This window comes from Mytilus galloprovincialis, chromosome 7 (assembly GCF_965363235.1).
Source record: "Mytilus galloprovincialis chromosome 7, xbMytGall1.hap1.1, whole genome shotgun sequence".
NCBI lineage: Eukaryota > Metazoa > Mollusca > Bivalvia > Mytilida > Mytilidae > Mytilus > Mytilus galloprovincialis.
In genome coordinates this window covers 52,129,400-52,150,391 of record NC_134844.1, presented here as the reverse complement: position 1 = coordinate 52,150,391, position 20,992 = coordinate 52,129,400, and the positions used below count along the sequence as shown (strand labels likewise).

Below are 20,992 nucleotides of genomic sequence, written 5' to 3'. Positions count from 1 at the left end.
GAAGAAAAAGAGAATGATGATGTCCAGTTTGACGTACATGTCGTGGTCAAATATAATATAAGTCGCAATACAAGCATTACATATAGTTACGTTTTCATACTATTCACCGAGTCTACCCAATGCTAAATCCATGGCGTTGTTAGTTTATTTTAGACTTATGAGTTTGAACTTCTCTCTCTGGTATCTTACGACTCTCTTTGATGAAAATGTACCTATATTATTTATTTGATAAACATATTGTATTCAAATCACAATGAACAATGCACGTGTCCGTTCATAAATTAAGAACTTACAGAAAAGAGTACAAATTCTCTCTGGAAACGTTGACATTTAATGAATTATTGCGAATACGCCATTTTGATCAAATAGCTGTTTAAGTGTTTAGGCAGTTATACATCTTTTGATGAGCGTTTCTGATAAAGATAAATCCAGAAAAGTGCTTCGGACAAATCAAATTCATAGAGTGCTGTTAAATTGAACTTCGGTTCAGCAAGCGCGCTCGATATCACATGTCTTAATTAGATTGGTTGCAGCACCTGTTTGTGGTAGAATTCGTTTTGCTCAATCTTTATTTTTCTATGTCATATATAAAGCGTCTTTTAAACTTTTTGTGTTTTGGGGATTTTGTTTTCTGTCATGGCATTGTCATGCTGTCTTCGTAAATGGTATTATATGAAAGGGAAATAAGCATGCCTGTAATGATTTTGCATATTTGTTTATTGAAATCAAATCTGGAAGAAATAAAGTAGTGTAGAAACACAAAGTATAGGTGGGTTTAGTTTGTAGTCGCTTACAAGTGAGTGAGTAATGTTAAAGTGGTTGAACATACGATAGACGATATAAAAGTGGATGAATTTTCATTGTTTTAAAAATTAAAATTGAGAATAGAAATGGGGAATGTGTAAAAGAGACAACAACCCGACCAAATAACAAACAACAGTAGAAGGTCACCAACAGGTCTTCAATGCAGCGAGAAATTTCCGCGCCCGAAGGCGTCCATCAGCTGGCACCTAAACAAATTATATACTAGTTCAGTGATAATGAACATTCTTTACAACGACACATGTTTTAGAAACAGAACCTAGAGTTTTTACGCTCCTGTCCACAACTACAGAAAGCTTAATGTAGTTCAGAGTATCAAACATAAATCGGTATAACGAGAGGAACTGTTTACTGCTGATGTCAACCTTGGCAAAGGGAGCTGCAAAAAATAACTTATAAGTCAAGCATTCATGATCAAAGGGAGTTATTCAAAACATGCCAATATGTGGTTCATAAAAGTACTTTTAGCTTGGATAACATTAATATACTTAGCAATTGATTTTAACTAGACTACAAAAAGACATGTTTCAATCACACGCTCTGCATTGTTACTCAATTTACATTAAAGTACATGTATTTAAAGCCTCCCACTATCTACCAACTTTGAATAAACTAATTATCCACACATCTTCCTCAATTGATTGTTGACCTTTTTTACATGTTTACCGGTCTCCATGTCTCATCAATCAATTAAGAAGAAAGATCAAAGTACGAACACAAATAACGGGAATCGAATGGACTAAAACAGAGGCGACATCGGATGCAAAGACTCAAACGTGACACTCGAACATTAAAAATCAAATGGTTGAATAAAATAGGCAATGAGAACGCAAAAATCCTAAAAGTATTGCCAAATACAGCGTAGGTATTCTATTTCTTGTGAATTAAATCCTCCGTATTTCGAAAGATGGTTAATTTATTATTATGACCATATCTATTATAATACACGCCAACACAGAAGTGCTGACTATTGGCTGGTGGTACCCAACAGGAAAAAAACTCCACCAGCAGTGGCATCCACCCAGTTATAATAGATATAATCATCATTAAATACCAGGATAAAAATTGCATATGCCAGCGGAGAGTTGTTTTGTCTACAAAAAGCTCACTATTGACGCTGGAAAAAAAGTGTTGAAAAGACCAGATAAAGAACAAAACTGAAGAGCATCAAGGACCGAAATCCTCAAAGTTTTGCCAAATACGGCCAAGGTAATCATTTCATGTGGTAGTAGTTATCAAAGGTACCAGGATTATAAAATATTAAGACAGACGCGCGTTTCGTCTACACAAGACTCATCAGTGACGCTCATATCAAAATATTTATAAAGCCAAACTAGTACAAAGTTGAAGAGCATTGAGGATCCAAAATTCCAAAAAAGAAGAACTGATAACACAAAATGTCTTTTCTGAACTTTGTTCATATTTAATTAAGTTATCAAGGCCATTCATTCTCAGTTCTTAAGACACTATCTATTGTTTATCTAGATTTTAAAACTCTTCAAGGTCTGTGGCGATGGTGGGCAGTGTTGAACAGCATCAGTTCTTGTAGCCATACTCTCCCTTCTGACGGCTGAAGTGTATTTAAATAAACTAGATATGTGAGGGATTGGAATTCTTGTCGTCGCATCCAACTGTGCAGTCATCAGTGTATACGGATTCTGAGAAAAGATAAATAATAGATATAAATTGTTTAATTAAGCAGCTAAAATGCGTATAAAGGGGAGTATATTATCATAAGTATTAATTTAAACGCCTTTTATTATCAGTTAACTTTGATTACAGTCTGAAATAGTTTTAATCAATTTAGTATGTTTCACACTGTGCATTGAAATTTCAAACCAGTGCAATTTTTATAAACCTTTCGAATTTTGTATAAAAAAGTACAATACCACAGCTTCACAAATATACTTAATACATATAATGAGTTTTGTCTCACTCAAACACTCAGTTTTACGTAATAATGTTCAGATGCAAACTTATCATTTTGGTACTAGTTGTACCACGCTTGAGCTAAGCAATTTTACAGGACATTTTTCTACTACGGATATATGTAGAATTATATAAAAGATTATAACTTAAAAAAACATAATAATAAGTACTCTTTGTCTCGTCTGAAACCACAGTCTCGTTCCTGGTTTTTGAAATGTGTATTGATGTATCAGATGCTGATTTTGATATCTCATTTCCCTTTGCCCTTCTTCGAATTAGTAGTTTGTATTGTTTACGAGAACTTAATGAATAGCACAAAACATCAGGCACAATTGTTATTTCTATTTACACAAGCAAGAATCATTAGAACAAAATCTATTTATGTACATCAAAAATTATAACAAATGTCAATTTAAAATTTAAAAAATATTTACCATAAAAGTTCTCCCAGAATTCCAGACAGGAAACTGAAGATTACAGGAAAAGGTACTAGGAGAAGAACAAAACTTCTCTCTTTTTCTCCACTTTGCTCTTCTATTCTGGAACCAAACCTTAAAGTACAAACAATATTGTGTGCAGTTTTGAATACTGGGAATATATGTAAGAGTTAAAAGATAAAGTCAAATAGAAATCAAACATGAACTAAATTTCTGTTGTTTTTTTAAATGTCCGATTGTATCACTAATACTGAGGGTTTTTTTTGGGTTGTTTTTTAATACTTGTCATTTCTACCTCAGGGATAGATTACTTTAGCTTTATTTAGTCCTTTACAATTGGTTAGTTCCAAATAATTTGACCAGTAGAGCTATTAAAGAAACATGGAATTATAACAAATATGTAATATAATATTGTATTTACTTTTCGTTTTTTTTTTTTTTTTTAATTTAAAAGAACAAACAATTATAAAAGCTTTACAAATGAGTAAAACAGACATCAGGAAACACGTAATTTCTACACAGCATATATGTATATGTAAATAATCATCAAAGGTACCAAGATTATAATTTAATACGCCTAACGCGCGTTTCGACTACATAAGACTCATCAATGACGCTCTGGTCAAAATAGTTATAAAGCCAAACAAGTACAAAGTTGAAGAGCATTGAAGACCCAAAGTATATGTAACATACTTGTATTCTCGATTCTGGAAGTTTGACTTTTGATGCTAATCTTTCTCTCAGGAAGACATCAGGATAATGTGTCTTTTTGAATACTTTTTCAAGTTCTTGCAATTGTCTAGTGGAAAAGGTTGTCCTGTTGCGTTTATTCTTAATACAAACTTTAACCTCTGGTGACGGTTTTGGAGTTAATACAGTTTCTGAAAGGTAAAATATAGAGGATAGAAATTTTCGATAAGATAAAAAGAGAACAATTTGTTTTAAAAGTGTTGCTGTGTTACACAAATAATATTACTATTGGGGATAATTGGCCCTACCTCTATCAAATATAAAACGTTTATTTCATATCTTTTACGTTGTTTTATTTTATTGATATTCAAAAGACCTTATATTTAGTTTAAGTGCCAATATCAATTTTCATTGAGAGTATACAAGATTTGTTCATAGTATTGAATTAGTAAATGAAAAAAAAATTATATTATTTAAATTTTTGAAAAAATTATAAATTTCCTCGATGTTTAGAAAAATAGTTTCCAAAACCATCTTTGATAAGAATTCATTTTCATCTAAACAAATGATAATCGGCATTACTAGTTCGTATTGTTTGTTGTTCTACAAAATTAACACTCCGTAAAGACATATTATTTACATTTTCCGAATATCTGACAAAGGTCAATAACAATAGACGCGAGCATACTTTAGTACTGTCAAAGAGGGACGAAAGATACCAATGGGGCAGTCACTTGACTTCAATTGGTTACGGATTGATTGAGCATTTTGCTTCAAAATGTACTAGTCTGTGTGTCAGAGCTAAGATTTGAACTCAATAAATAGTCATCAGTGAACCATTATGGATATGATAGGTATTCATAAATATTACTCTTGTGTATTGGTTACACAAGAAACGGACTTTTTTTTTAAATAAGTTGTAAGTAAAAACACCCAACTGATCACACCCAACTGTAGCTGGAAAGTTCAATCTCATTTCCTTTACAACGTAATAGCCGAAAGGTTTCCATTTTCAAAAAAAAAATTGTTTATTTGTCAAGATTTATAAATATCAATGTATCTGTGATTTACGTAAGAATAGTTTTCACAAATGTAGATTGTCAGCAAAACATGACAGCTGTAAAATAACAAATGTGAAATTTCCGTTTAGAGGTCACAAGAATCCTTTATATAAAGTATACCATGTGCTGGGGCACACCAATTAAGGGCATACGATACAGTTACAGGGGAGGTAATGACGTTGCTAACGTAAATTGACTTATCGGGGAAAGATTCAGTTTTCGACTGATTTTTATCATTGAAAACGTAAATAGTGCATTTTTTTTTACATTTGATAAACATACAGCAAAAAAATTAAGTTTTTTTTCTACATTCATGAACATTTGATAAATATGAGTTATTTCTGAATAAAAAATGTATACATTTAAATACTTTTAAAATACAAAAATTACAAATTATCTAACAAAAAACAATTTGTGTTTATCTTTTAAAACAAAAAAAGTTATGTCTTTCTTTCGAAAGCGAAAATACGGCCACAAATCCGAATTTGAGCAAATATACAAAATTTCGACCTCATTTTACTCAAAAAGTAGGACATGAAGGTATATTTTTTATTACATATTTGATTAAATCAGGTACAAAAAAGTCTATATGGAAATGTTTATCAAAATGTAAATACGGGATCAAAACTGAATCATATGCCCTTAATATTGAGATTACTTTGACAAGTTTTTATTTTTCAAAGAAATAGTTTTTTTTTTCAATTTAAAAGTACAAATGGCATATGAAATATAAAAAATCTGAAGAAAAAAAAACCCATTTCTTTGGAATTTGTAAAACAAAAGTCACACACAATAAAATTATGCAATAGAACGAGACAGAAAACGTCAAAACATACTAAACAAAAAGCAGAGCGATGCCCCTGAATTATATTACGCCTACCAACAATAGAACTTTATTAATGCACGTTCAATACTATGTGCATGCATTAGCAAGATATTACCAGTTGTTGTTTAAATATCATGCAGTAAAACATAACAGGGTTGAATTTTTCAATCCAGTATTAAAGAAATGCATTTCAATATCATAACAAGCAATAATTGATGCTGAGTGGCATCATTGCGTTTTGTTTTTTTAAAAGGGAAACTGCTTTTTTTTTAAAATATTTAAGGTTTGGTGAAAACAGATAAAAGATTATATGCTTCAAATAGTGGCTCATGCACCAAAGAATAAGTAGTCATATTGATTTATAATTGCCAAAGTGTGTATTAAAAAAATTAAGAAATACTTGACGCAAGCTATACTTTATTGTAGTTTTAACTTGAGTAGGCATTACATTCGTGATTATTTTTGCCAGAGCAAATGATTGAAATAAGTTTTAAAAACAAGACAAAGATAGTACTTTTAATTAAACATTTAATTTGCACTTTTACATGCATGAGCGGCAATAGAAGTTAACTGATGTTCAAATCCCGTAAATCTATTTAGACAATAGAAATTAAGTGAAAAGGGCTAAGGGGCTGGCATGAAGTTCAAAAGGAGCTATATGTCCATGCATTATCATGCATCTACAATTTAGACAGTCAAAATTTCATTGATGGATTCGACAAGATCGTTATATTAACAATTCAGAGACGACTCTTGTATACTTGAGTCTTGTTACTTGTGATTTGAGACAGACTATTGAATCATCGATAGACCAACTCGTGATGGCGGTCCTTAATCTTATAAATATAAATTGTTTTCTTAATGTCCATGTTTGGGGATTTAAGACAATTGTTTGAAGTCATACTTTTTTTGTCAATTTCCTCTAGCATGATACTGCAAACACAAATCTGGAATCAATGGTATTCACTTAAAATAATGCCATATTTTGGAGATTTTTCTGTCGATGATTTACATCTTCATAAAATATTCATGATTTTCTTGAATTCTAGGTACTGACGATGTTTATCATCTTAATTACGTGTTTCAGTTCACTTTTTGGGTATTTTGAATCTTCACTGTTTACGTATTTCTGATAACTTAATATACTTATGACGTGGATCGGAACTTATACATCCTAACATCGCGGTATTGTGTTATAATCAATTTGAGATTTCTTGTCTTTCACTTCTACTTAATATATACTTTGTCTATATTTCTTTTCATTTTTCTTTGTTGGAACAGTTATTTGTTTTATAGTGATTAAGATTATATCACAATGTTCACTGCTGTATCTCAATTTTTGAAGTTTATACCTATATTGTCTGCTTGATTTGCTTAACAATTTTAATAAATAATGGAATTATATGCGACTATCATACAAGTGAAATGTTAAATAGCTATAAAACCAGGTTTAATCCACCATTTTCTACATCAGGAAACGCCTGTACCAAGTCAGAAATATGACAGCTGTTTTTCATACGCTGTATATGTGTTTGAGCTTTTGATTTTGCAATTTTATAAAGGATTTTCTGTTTTGAAATACATGTGATGCGAAAAAAGTACATCTATAAAAACGACAATATATTTGATATTCATGCCAACCCCGAAGAAGTGCTGACTACTGTTGTGGTGATAACCTCGGGGGTACGCCAGACGCCCGTTTCGTCTACATAAGACTCATCAGTTACGCTCAGATCAAAATAATTAGATAAGTTTGGTATATTTGATGTGTTTCTGCTATATAATCATATCTATCTGGTGATATAAGATACAACTATAATGTTCAGCTATCACATGCTCTTTTGAACACATTGAATACTTGTTAAAAATGATTCATGTAAAAGATAAGTTGATCTATTTTCCTCATATGATACAGGCCAGTCGTGATATAAGGATTAAATTTAAGAGCGTAAACCTGTTACTTTGCCATGTCAATTTAATATAAATCCTCAGAATTTTTTCTTTTGTTTTAGAGATCAAATGTGAATAAGGACAAAAATGCGTGGTGAATGAAGAAACCAGACAGAGGTTAAATAACGCAATGTTTTTTCATCTGCTAAGGAAAGAATCGTGTGCATTTAATTGAGACTGAAATGAATGGACATAGACAAAACAATACAATGTCACTTTATATGGATAGGAGAAATTAGAACATACTCACTCCTTCTCGTCCAATGAAAAGTCATTTTTTTCCCTCTAATTTTCATAGTACATGGTTTTCCATGCACTATGAAATGCTATACATGAATGACTTTTCATTGTCAGTTAATTATGAAACTGAACTCTTAATAGCTGCACTAACGAAGTGTACAATCCCCCAAGGCATTTTCCTTGGGAAAATAGCTTACTGATTAAAGATGAAAGAGCAAAGATTAAAAACATTTTAAATTTTAGAAAATTTCATGCATTTGATAATGGTACACAAATATAGAATACACAAAAAAATGATATTTATTTAATTTTTATACCTTACATTTGAGGGAATTATGTACTTTTTCTTTCAAAAAAACACAATGCCAGACTGTTGATATATAAAGTAAAGGATTGTTTTCGAAGAAACACAATACATTTAAATGTATCAATAAAAAGTAAGCATTTAATGTTGAATGGTCTGAATTCAAATATTCATACAGAGAGTTTTATATTTATAAAAAAAATCAAATTTTAAAAAGGGAATTTATATAACATTGTGTTGCTGTTTAAAATTAAAAAAAATCTAAAGATATATAAGTATTACATTTTACCTGAAGCAGAAGAAAAACAATTTATCCTTCACAAACTATGTCAGTGCTATTTCATTTCATCCATTCAAATGATCATTACCGATGTTTTATATTTTAGTTTATTATAAAAAGTGAACTCTTATTTAGGTTTGGATATACAATGGGAAAGGATAGTTTTGTAAGGTCACTCGAAAGTGTGAATATGTTCTAAATTGGTCAGACAATACTTGGTCATGTTTTATAAAGATATAAGCCCTCGGTTTCGCCTTGGGCTTACATCTTCATAAAACATGTCCAAGTATTGTCTAACCTATAAATAAAAAATAAACAAGATATGGTATAATTGCCAATAATATAACACTCCACCGGAGACCAAATGACATATAAGGTTATAACTGTATATATAATATCACCGTACGGCTTTTAACCATAAGCAAAACTCATTACGCATTGTATGAGCTATGAACTAAAGCAACAGTAGTATACCAACCGTGCAAGGGCTGTGTAGCAAGTCAAAGTCGTTAATAACTTCCATATATATTCTTCTGTTCAAAAGTTACCAATTAACGATAAACATAAACAGAGGTAAGCACAACCATTATAAGAGGAAAACCGCTTAACAACATAAACACTGAAGTGCAACAAAAACAAAAAAACAAAAAACAAAAAAAAAAAAGACTCCAAGATGAAAAATATTAATCCACAACTGATCTTCAAGTATCAGCATGAGAGCTTATATTAAACTGTAAATCGTACTTCGTCATTTGACAGGATATGGCACAATTGTGCGCAGAGTACCGAAACTCTTAAACCGATTATTCATTAAGGTGGCCGAAAATAGAATATGGTAATTTGACAGCATTTTAAGTTGAACACAGTTTAATGGAGGACCATTTATAGTATCAGGTTTTACCTTATGCGAACGCACGTCTTCTTACGACATTTCTTTTTCAATTCATTGATCTTTTGGTCTTAGTCAAAACGGAAGTCACTTGCGTCTTTGTATCGAATTTATTTCAACTATTGGATACATTCTTTGGTATACTTTGGATGTTTTGGAGAAATTTCGCTACGATTTAAAAAAAAAAAAAAAAGAACACATAAGATTATGAATAAAACTTTCAATTGATCATTAAGTACCATTGCTTCAAATGCTCTTTTGTAACCAGGACTATATAAACATGGTATCTTCTCTTTCCATGTGATCATTTCTAGGTGTTAATATATGAAAACACATTTTTTTTTTAGATATCTTTTATTTTTTTTTTAAGTTAATCGAAAGGTCATATAACAAAAAAAAAACATCTTTATAATGGTTCCAGGATAAACGTCAGGGAAACAATTTCACACTTGAGTCAAGGAGGGAATTGGTCGACAACTAGTCACTTCGACGACTCGATTAAACGGCTATATATCCACGTATATTTGTTTTAATGAGTGTTGCTCTTTAGATAGACACCCATAAAACTAGACCAAAATAGTCTCACCAATTACTGACGTTTTATAATTCGCCAAATGTTTTTATGGGAAGAGTATTTGATATTCGAATGAGGTGGTTCCGGGAGATGGTTGATGACACGGGGATTTTTTTCCGAATTTTGTTTTTTTTTCAAAATCCTCTTACTCTCCAATTTCCAACCAGCCGCAAAAAAACAAATTGTCATCCACTCAATCATGAGTGTTCTTATGGTGTTCAAATAAAGGCAACAGTAGTATATCACTCATCAATAACATGAAGCGATGAAGCAAAAACAAATCCAGGTCACAATCAAAAACCGACTGAAAAACAAATCAACTATACGAAGAAAACAACGGAACAGAAACGCTGAACTGCTACATAATCAAACGCCAACATACATAGACACACACTATTTGATAACAACTATCATATTCCTGACTTGGAACAGGACATTTTAAGTAAAAATGAAGAGATGAACCTGGTTTTTATGGATAGCCAAACATTCCGTTGATAAGGAAATGTTAAGATAACCACTAAAATAACATCATTACGTGAAAGGAAGACAGTACAAATAATAGCAAGAACACGCAGGACAGAGAAATACATAATTGAATAATATAATAGTACATAGTAACCGCATAATAACAACGGACATACTTCTATTCATTTACGACAGTTCACCATTACACCACAATAGAATTATGAAATATGCGTCACACAAATGTATCAACGCCACAAAATGTGACGTCACAGGTATTTATAAAATAAGCATAAATCTGGATTAAGTTTGTAATGGCAAAACCGCTTAACAACATAAACACTGAAGTGCAACAATAACAAACAAAAAAAAAAAACAAACAAAAAAAGACTCCAAGATGAGAAATATTAATCCACAACTGATCTTCAAGTATCAGCATGAGAGCTTATATTAAACTGTAAATCGTACTTCGTCATTTGACAGGATATGGCACAATTGTGCGCAGAGTACCGAAACTCTTAAACCGATTATTCATTAAGGTGGCCGAAAATAGAATGTGGTAATTTGACAGCATTTTAAGTTGAACACAGTTTAATGGAGGACCATTTATAGTATCAGGTTTTACCTCATGCGAACGCACGTCTTCTTACGACATTTCTTTTTCAATTCATTGATCTTTTGGTCTTAGTCAAAACGGAAGTCACTTGCGTCTTTGTATCGAATTTATTTCAATTATTGGATACATTCTTTGGTATACTTTGGATGTTTTGGAGAAATTTCGCTACGATTTAAAAAAAAAAAAAAAAGAACACATAAGATTATGAATAAAACTTTCAATTGATCATTAAGTACCATTGCTTCAAATGCTCTTTTGTAACCAGGACTATATAAACATGTTATCTTCTCTTTTCGTGTGATCATTTCTAGGTGTTTATATATGAAAACACATTTTTTTTAGATATCTTTTACTTGTTTAAAAGTTAATCGAAAGGTCATATAACAAAAAAAAACATCTTTATAATGGCTCCAGGATAAACGTCAGGGAAACAATTTCACACTTGAGTCAAGGAGGGAATTTGTCGACAACTAGTCACTTCGACGACTCGATTAAGCGGCTATATATCCACGTATATTTGTTTTAATGAGGGTTGCTCTTTAGATAGACACCCATGAAACTAGACCAAAAAGTCTCACCAATTACTGACGTTTTATAATTCGCCAAATGTTTTTATGGGCAGAGTATTTGATATTCGAATGAGGTGGTTCCGGGAGATGGTTGATGACACGGGGATTTTTTTTCCGAATTATTTTTTTTTTTTCAAAATGCTCTTGCTCTCCAATTTCCAACCAGCCGCAAAAAAAAACAAATTGTCATCCACTCAATAATGAGTGTTCTTATGGTGTTCAAATAAAAGCAACAGTAGTATATCACTCATCAATAACATGAAGCGATGAAGCAAAAACAAATCCAGGTCACAATCAAAAACCGACTGAAAAACAAATCAACTATATGAAGAAAACAACGGAACAGAAACACTGAACTGCTACATAATCAAACGCCAACATACATAGATGTGGGGCTGAAATGTTAGGTATGTTTCATATGGTTTTGAAAGAGGCAAGGTCCATTTACTGTAAATTTATTTCACTGGCAAAAATCGTTCAATCTTACCAAATTTGTAACATTTTACAGATTCATAGATTCGTGGGTGTACTTTAAGGTTGTAACACCATTAAAAATTAGATCAAGTCACGTTAAAAAAAATGTTTGAAAATGTCTGAAATGTATATGTGTTTATCATATATATGTATAATTTGCAATTATGTCTAAAAACATATTTTCAGCATCGATAAACAGATCTGAACTACGTATTGAATGTTTTGGTATACATAAAATTGCGTCAAATTCGTTTACAGTAAATCGTTGTGTAAAGGAGGGACGAAAGATACCAGAGGATAGTCAAATTCATAGATTGAAAATAAATTGACAACGCCATGTCTAAAAATAAAAATGACAAACAGACAAAACTTAGAAAGCAAACGACTAAGCAACACGAACCCCACCAAAAACTGGGGGTGATCGCTTTAATCATCCGTCGACAAATTAATAAATTCTTTAGAAATTTATGTTTATGTCCCTTTAGCAAATTTGATTGTATTTGGATTTGACTCATCTTTTCATATTCATTTTAGCTATGTTGTCCTAACATATATACAAGTACTTATACAACCTATTCTATTGTGGAGATTGTAGTGATTTTGGTGAAGATGAATCCAGCTAGGTACTTCAGCGGCACCAAATTAATAAAATTGTTTTCACTTCGACTCAATGATATTCTGGTTTCACTAAGTTGTTTTTTATTTATGAATTTGATCTCTGGACTGTCGTGTGTGGAACAAATTTGCTGAAAATTGAGGGAAAGTTTGTGAATTATATGTCTTCCTAAGATTCTCTTACGTAACAAATTTGCTTTATATTCATTCAGATAAATTAAAAGAGATAAGGGTTGTACAGTATTGATACAACAATCAATTAGATATTTAAAAGGTAAACTCCATTCTACATAATTATTTTTTATATCAAATTTAAGTTGTCTGACCAGAAAGTTGATGAACCCAGGGTATGTCAAAAAACGTCTCCTCGTTTTTTCTAAAAAAAAGAAGTTCATCGGAAGTTAACACGTCATTGTTAATACATATTCCGTATCAACTTCACAAATAATATGGTCTTGAAGTATAGATTATGCGTACTGACGTTGTTATACTATTTTTGTATTTGTCTCTATATTAGTTATATTACTTATACTGTTTAGTTTGCTTTTATTAATAGCAATTTAATGTGACTCGATACTTGTATATCCCGTCATTGTGTTATTGTTATGTGGTATTTCCTATATTCTTGTCTTTCATTTTTGCTAATGTGCTTTGTCTATATGCCTTTTGGTGTTTCTTTGATACACATGACGTGGCTCTGTACTTATACATTCCGTTATTGTGCTTTGGTAAAATATTTTGGTATGCTTGTCTTTCATTATTGCTAATGTACTTTGTCCATGTGTCTTTTATGTTTCTTTGATACATATATATATATGGCATGGCTCTGTACATATACATCCTGTCATTGTGTTTTAATTGTACTATGGTAAATTTGTGTATTCTCGTCTTTAATATTTGCTAATGTGCTTGGTCTATATGCCATTTTGTGCTTCTTTGTTACATATTTGTTTGTTTTTTATAGTGATGAGGATTATAACACAATGTTGACTGCTGTAACCCCTTTTTGACATTTTTTACCTGTTATGTATGTTTGTTTTGTTCACACATCGTTGTCAATATAATGGAATTTGATGCAACTTTTATACAAGTGAGAGGTTTAGCAAGCTTTAATATATTAAGAAAAGCCTTGTCAGGAATATTCAGCTACACACTCAATGGAATCGGCTCTTAAAGGCCTTGTTATTTTAGGTTGATATTCATTTAATTAAGATTAAAAACTTTGACACATTTTTGATTATATAGTTCATCTTTGGCATTTGTGAACTTAGAATTGACGTTGGAAGTGTCATACCAGGACTTTTGAAACCTTCTTATATTTAGATGTAAACTCTGAATGAACCTTCTGCTTATAAGTAATCATGTTGATAGGCGTTAACAAGACAGCAAGGTGTGAAATACCTACAATCCAATTTGAAAGATCAATTATAAATGATATTTCTATAATACCTCCTTGATGAATTTCTCGATGAGGCAGCTTACAACGTGTAATGAGATTACTGTGAATTCATTATTTTTCGTTGGATACCAATTTTCGTGGATTTTGCGGGAACTGGTGAACAACGAATTCAAATGTTCAACAAACTGCAAATTTTCTATAGGATTAATATTGTATGCAAAATCACGAAATCAAATATCCACGAAAATGCAGGTTTTCATCAATCCACGAAATTTGGTACCCACGAAAATAAATGAATCCACGGTAATTGATTTATTTATTATTGGTGTTTAACCGCACTTTAAAGATTTATCTATATCGTGGTTGCCAGCTTTTATTGATAGAAGTCAAATAAACCTTCCATGGGGAGAGTTCGAGCTCACAACATCTGTATGGAGAAGAAACACACATACATTTGTGTATCTCTAAAATTACATGTGTCTCTTGAAAAACTACATAAGGTCCTATGGTTACTAAACTGTTTGGACTTGCCTACATTTTGAGCGCCGAGCCCTTAACGTTTGAAACAAATGATTTATGAATTAGTAAAAGGTTTTACCCCCAAATTGGACCTAGATAGAACAGCAAAGTCCATGTTAGTCATCGGAACAGCTAAAATTATCTGGATTCCATTTTTACTGGTATTGTAATAAAAGTTGTAGAAACTCATCACGGATAACAGGCTTATATTTATTACGCAAGACTCGTGTTCGGTTATACTAATGGAGCTCCAATCTGAACAGTAAGGAAGATTCAAAAATCCAAAAGATCGCGTCAAAATTTTCTAAGGTCGTCTATGGATGGGAGTAGAAATATCCTTGGTGTTTCTAGTGACTTTTAACATTTCATAAAAAGTAAATTAATAGAAAGAAACAATATTAATGATACGATGAAATACTTTTAAAAAAACTTTGTACCATTGCATTCATCATTTGCATGCTAGATTTATAAATCATTTCAATCATGCTACTATAGAAACAAATGTATTTTGTGAATGGTGCCCATATATTATGTATGGTAAAAACGTTACCATGTGAATTGTAAGTTAAAGTGAAAATATCTATCAACGAATTAAGACTTTGACAAACTACTTAAAATCTTATTGCTATCTTTTTAAATCTTGCTCTCTTTTGCGTTTTTTATGGTGTTTTTTTATACGTAACTTGACGTACAAACTGATATCAGAGTATAAAACGATATTAAAACGCACTTTTTACGATTTCAATCCGAATAAAACCAATTACCATCTTTTGTGCATATGTACTTTACTTAGAATTGACTTAACTTAAGTCTGAAAAGGTCACGTACAAATAAATCGAAACTTACGATTACATTGAAGTACATATGTGTCAATCACCTCGTGCATGCCAAGTTAAACTTCGAATTTATGTGATCGTAGGCTTCTGCTGCCTCATGCTTTAAATCTTTATAAACAGGCAAATTTCGAGACACTCAGTATTGTCTGTTTTTATTAGATTTATAATGTTGTAATGACATTTTGTAACTTTTCAATTTTTCAATTCAGAGAACTTAGTCGAGGGGGAAACATTCCGAAATCAAGACAAAAAATAAATAGTTTTCGCAAATATATCCGAAAACTTGAGAAACGAGAGCATATACTAGTACAACGGCAGCAGTCCTGATTTTGAAAATAAGTAAAACTAATATTATGGTGTGAGATTACTATATCTCATTTAAGATCTTTGCCAAAAAAAAAAACCCAACAAGTTTAGATATGTAATAAAAACCTATATATGTTTCACAATCCTTTCATCCAACTGACTTCAGTGTTATATTACCAATGAATGGAACGTTACTGTCACAGTGATAAACTAAGAGACGTAGGGAAAAATGGGAGTCCATAGTGATAAAGTGCTTCCCCTGCTATGAGAATTTAGACTAAATTTAAAACTTTTAAAAAAGAGTTTAAGACACAGGACCGAGTCAGTTGGTTCATAGAAAAAATATATAGGTGAAACACATGCTTTTGCAGCACCTCGACTGAGATATATTTCTATAATACGACGGTCATGCGAGCATGTCATTGTTTAAAAATGGGAAATCTGTAATGTTATTTAAGAGGGACACAATATATAGGGGTCCTTCATTTCTGTATTCTTTAGTTTTTCAGGTAATATTCTCAAATCTTTGTAACTATAATGTATTTGAATTTTATAATGTATTGCAACAACATATGATGCATAGTCGTTAATTGAAGTCGCAGTGAAATACATTTAACCTTTTCATACTCTTATAACACTTTTCTTATCCAGTACAAAAAGGGCATTTAGAAGTCACAATATGGGCCTCGGGAATCTTTTTATTTTATCCTCTTGGTCTTGCTTGTTTTCCCTCCGTCTTCTATCTTCTTATTTGGCATAGTGTTGTCTATTCTTTATATTCGACTTATTATTTTATTGCCCTTTTGGTTTTTTCGTCCTCTTTTTAAAGGCGGATAAGTTATAATTATCGTCCGACTTACATATTTGAGGGAAAGAAGGACCTTTTTTCGGAACGTCGGGCTTTGGGTCTTATTTTTATATTTGTATTACCTATAGGGACTCGGAATTAAATGAATAATTCGGGATTATATCCTCTCCTACCATTCCTCAAATGTTTACTGTTTCACTGTTACTCAATCTAATGTCAATAATAGTTTATCTGATTGGTTTCATTTCTTGCATATAAAGCGTAATGGCAATGAAAAGGAGCTCCATGACTTATCAATATTTTTAGCTTATTTTGTTCCTTAACTGGTGCTCTTTCGACTAATAGTATCAATTTTAAATTCTTGATTTTTTTTATTTTCACAAACTCTCAACTAAGAACATTCTTAAGCCTGCCTTTTTTTTTATTCAATTCTCCGATCTGTACAAACAATGCTTGTAAGGATAAGAATAAACTGTATCGGCAAGTTATTTTTATGACAGAAACTTGCTACCTTACTCGAACTCTGTGTGTGAGGGAGTTGAAACATGCAGTAAATTATTGACAAGTTTATACTTTTAAAAATGGCCTGAGAGAGCTTCGCAGTATCATGAATAACGTCCACATGATACAGTACTTGTTGATCGGGTCTTGAAAAAAATAAAAATATTGTTAGCACTTATTCCCTGTTGGATTGAGATTCCATAAACAGTGGAAAAGACCTTTACTAATCTCGACTGTGGACAAAGGGAAGTTACTCAGTTTCATGTTTTGAATAATTTAAAAAAAAAACCTATATAAAAGTATTTGTCACAATGAAGATTAACAAAATGTAATTGGGATATTTTAGCCTTTTGGTTACTAGTATGTACATCGTAAACATTTTGAATTCCAGATAATACGATACAAGTGTTATTAATGAGTGGTATTTCATGGTTAAATCGACAATAGGTATAGAATACATTAACATTAGAAATACATAATGTATATGAAGGTCTAGATTGGGTCCTAATTTTCTGTATCCTTCAATTTTTCTGTATTTTTTCTTTATTCTTTATATTTCCGTATCTCGTTATTCTCTATTCATTTTTTTTGCCCATTTTTCTCTCATTCTCAACATTTTTGCTCAGTATTCTCTTTTCTGTAAACTCACATCCACTCCATCGTATATTAGTGACAACAGGCAATTAAAAAGGCAACACTAGTATAAGGTATGCATAGCATTAAAAAACAAAAAAAGAAGCACACAAATTAATACTAATATTGTTCTTACAAATATGAAATTTGTAGAACAATTTCTATACTATTAATGGGCCGGGCAGTTTACACATGATAACATGACATAAAGAGGACTTTCAAGCATGAATCGTTGTTTTTTTTTTCAGAAACGACCCACTATGTTCCAAAATCTAAACTTTACCAAACATTCTATATATAACTGTAAAACCATTCAAACAGGAAACAAACGGTATAATTTATATAGAAATCGAAAAATGATAGACTGTACACAGTAACAAATTCCAAGAAAATACTAGGGTATATAAATATTCATATATTTATTCATCATCAGTGTTTAAATGTGCAGTCATGTTCTTACAACAACTGTGAAGTGTTATGAATGCAATGATTACATTTCTACTTCACTTTCACACTTTTTATAACACAGATAGATACTGATATCATAATTAAATTTGCGAAAACTTTACAGAGTCAAAATCTAAAAGTTTCTAGTTCCTATAGGAAATGCAGTATCAAGTATAGTGTCAATCATATACTAAAGATATAGTTTTCTACAATTTACCTAATTCCAAAACCTCAAAATATTGTTTTTCGAAGGTTTCTGATCTGATCAATAAGCCGGCTTAGTGTGTCAATTGATCTTGCGCAAAGCAGGGTTCATATCTTATTTTCAGTAACATATTATCTGTCCGATATGAATGTAAGATTTCCAACGGGACGTTAAGTACCAAACCGTTATGCAAATATAAATATATATATAGTAATTTGTGGGAGTGCGGATCCATTGCATTCAATTTTTATAATATGATTAATAATATGAAGAGAACTAACACGTTTAAAGATAGTGCTTCACTATTAGTTTTATCTCTAAAGACGGTATATTCCTATCATTCTTTACCAATATCAATATGTCGTTTGAATGAAAATTTAATTAATGTTTCTTTTGTTTTTCTGCATTGAGATTCTATATTGTTTATAATTTTGCACATGATTGTGTCCAAGTTCAGTTTAATTGAAAACACTATATGAAATCCTCTTTCAGGTTCAGCAATCGATATGAGAGTGTTACTGTATACATTAAGCACTATATAAAATACGGATATATGGTATCAGTATGATTGAGACCAAAGTTCAAAGGTTTAGGCAATTATAGGCAACTGCTTGGTTTTTTTTTATATCAGCAGAATAAGTAAGTTGAACTTGGTTCGATTATGAGGCTCCCACAGGGTACCCCCCTCAGGTCGCAAGGTCGCTTTTAAATTCGCCGAGAGGTCGTTTTTAAGCGAAATGTACAGGTCGCAGGTTGTTTTTTTTCCTAACACATATGATGGAAGTTGGTCGGAGGTCGTTTTTTCCAAATTTTAAAGGTCGCAGGTCGTTTTTAGAAAGCCCTCAGGTCGGAAGTCGCCTCTAAAAAGCCTTGAGGTCGCAGGTCGTTTTTGACCGTGCGGGAGCCTCGATTATCGGTTGTGAGTTTTCTTTTAACCTTTTGTTAGTGAACTGTTGAGTTTAAAAGGGGTACTACACATGGGATCTCAAAACGATATTATTCCTTCCCCGTTTACTCGTATGCCTGTCCTTATGTCTAATCTCATATGTCACATTTTGTTTTCGGCGCATATAGCATGTTCAGGCATTATTAAGTCAATTAAATATTGTTTTAATATCTTTGGTATAGTTTCTGTATTTATTCACAACTGTTTAAAGAGTCGACGTATAAACCCATTTTTTGTTGACGCCTAATGATTCATTTGGGTGGTTTGGTTTTTTGTGTCGTTGGGTTGTTGACCTTTTTCTAATGTCACTTTCTTCACAAAGAAAAACAGTTGACATATTAAAGAGATGTAAACCAGTATTGGCGTAAATATTGCATAGAATTTCATGTTTGTATTTTTTCCTACATGATTTTAATGTTGATTGACCACGTCATTTGGAGATAATATTTAGAAACAAAATAGCCTTTAAAAACGAATTTAGCATATTAGTATTAAAGAGATCTTTCAAAATTGTGGATATGTTTTTCACCTTTCAAACGTGTGGATATTTTTTTCACTCGGTGTTAATTACTCCTTCTGCATACCCTGATGGCATTTTGGTGATCTTTAAAGGCGTTAAATTGTAAGTCATGCATTATTTTTTATTAAAATAAACTTTCAAATTCACAGTTGTTTAAAACTATAACTGAAATTTAAAATAGGAAGAAGAAATGTTCCTTACCTTTTTGCACTGTTGACGTTTTGTCGCTGTCTACCAGTTGTAAAATGTTTCTTATTGAAAATTTAAGTTCATCTTCGGGAATCTTTTGATCAGGAGGAACACTATGATCGACTGAAAAATTTCCCCCGGAGCCAAGACTTTCTTCTTGGTCACTCATCATATAAAACTATAGAGTAAAAATGACCACGGAGAACAAGTTTTGTTACTAATGTCATAATTTTAAATCAAATAATTTCATTACAAGAACCCACATTTGGAAACCTTATGAATTGTATTTAATATCCTCCATATCATAAACAAGTTATAGCAGATACATTTCAAATACATAAATTTAGAAATTAAGAGGAATATTACAACTAATAATTTTTGTTCAGTGCTTCTTGCTCATGTCAAGTAAGAAGAGGACGCGTTTTACCTTATGAATATATGGCTTCCATGAGGATATTTGATCCGAGAACGCTTCCTTTATATGGGAAATTAACTTTCAATACATTATATTTCATTGCTTTAATTATTGACAAGAGTTGGATTAGAAATTTAGTCAAACAGTGTTAAGATGATGTTGGTAATTAACCGACCTTGTATGGATTTGCAATTAAATCAGTTTTATGGCAAACTGGCGGTATAATTGTAATAAATTAAATAAGACGAAAACAGAAATCATAACACAATTTCATTTTAATATTTATTTATTTTTATGTCATTTAAAGTAAATGTCTGTACTATTTAAAGGAACCAGGATATTTTTTCTAGTATTTTGAGTTATAATTACAGTAACATCATTGATTCAACAACAACAACAAAAAAAAAAAAAAAAAAAAAAAAAAAGATGAGGGCATCGAAAGACAGATAAAAAGAGCCAGTTTTGAACTTGACAATATTATATACTGTCTATAATTCTTATGATATTAGATTATATATTCTTTTTGTGTG

General features: G+C 31.4%; 1 protein-coding gene across 1 annotated transcript; it reads right to left on the bottom strand.

Moving 5' to 3' along the window:
* Positions 1 to 2,220: 2,220 nt before the first annotated feature.
* Positions 2,221 to 20,321, bottom strand: LOC143083246 (intestine-specific homeobox-like). Its single transcript, XM_076259501.1, has 4 exons — positions 20,060 to 20,321; positions 3,882 to 4,069; positions 3,186 to 3,302; positions 2,221 to 2,480 (listed from the first exon to the last, which is right to left on the bottom strand). The coding sequence occupies exons 1-4, from the start codon at positions 20,217 to 20,219 to the stop codon at positions 2,304 to 2,306; spliced, it is 642 nt and encodes a 213-aa protein (XP_076115616.1). The 5' UTR covers positions 20,220 to 20,321; the 3' UTR covers positions 2,221 to 2,303.
* Between the last annotated feature and the right edge of the window lie 671 nt (positions 20,322 to 20,992).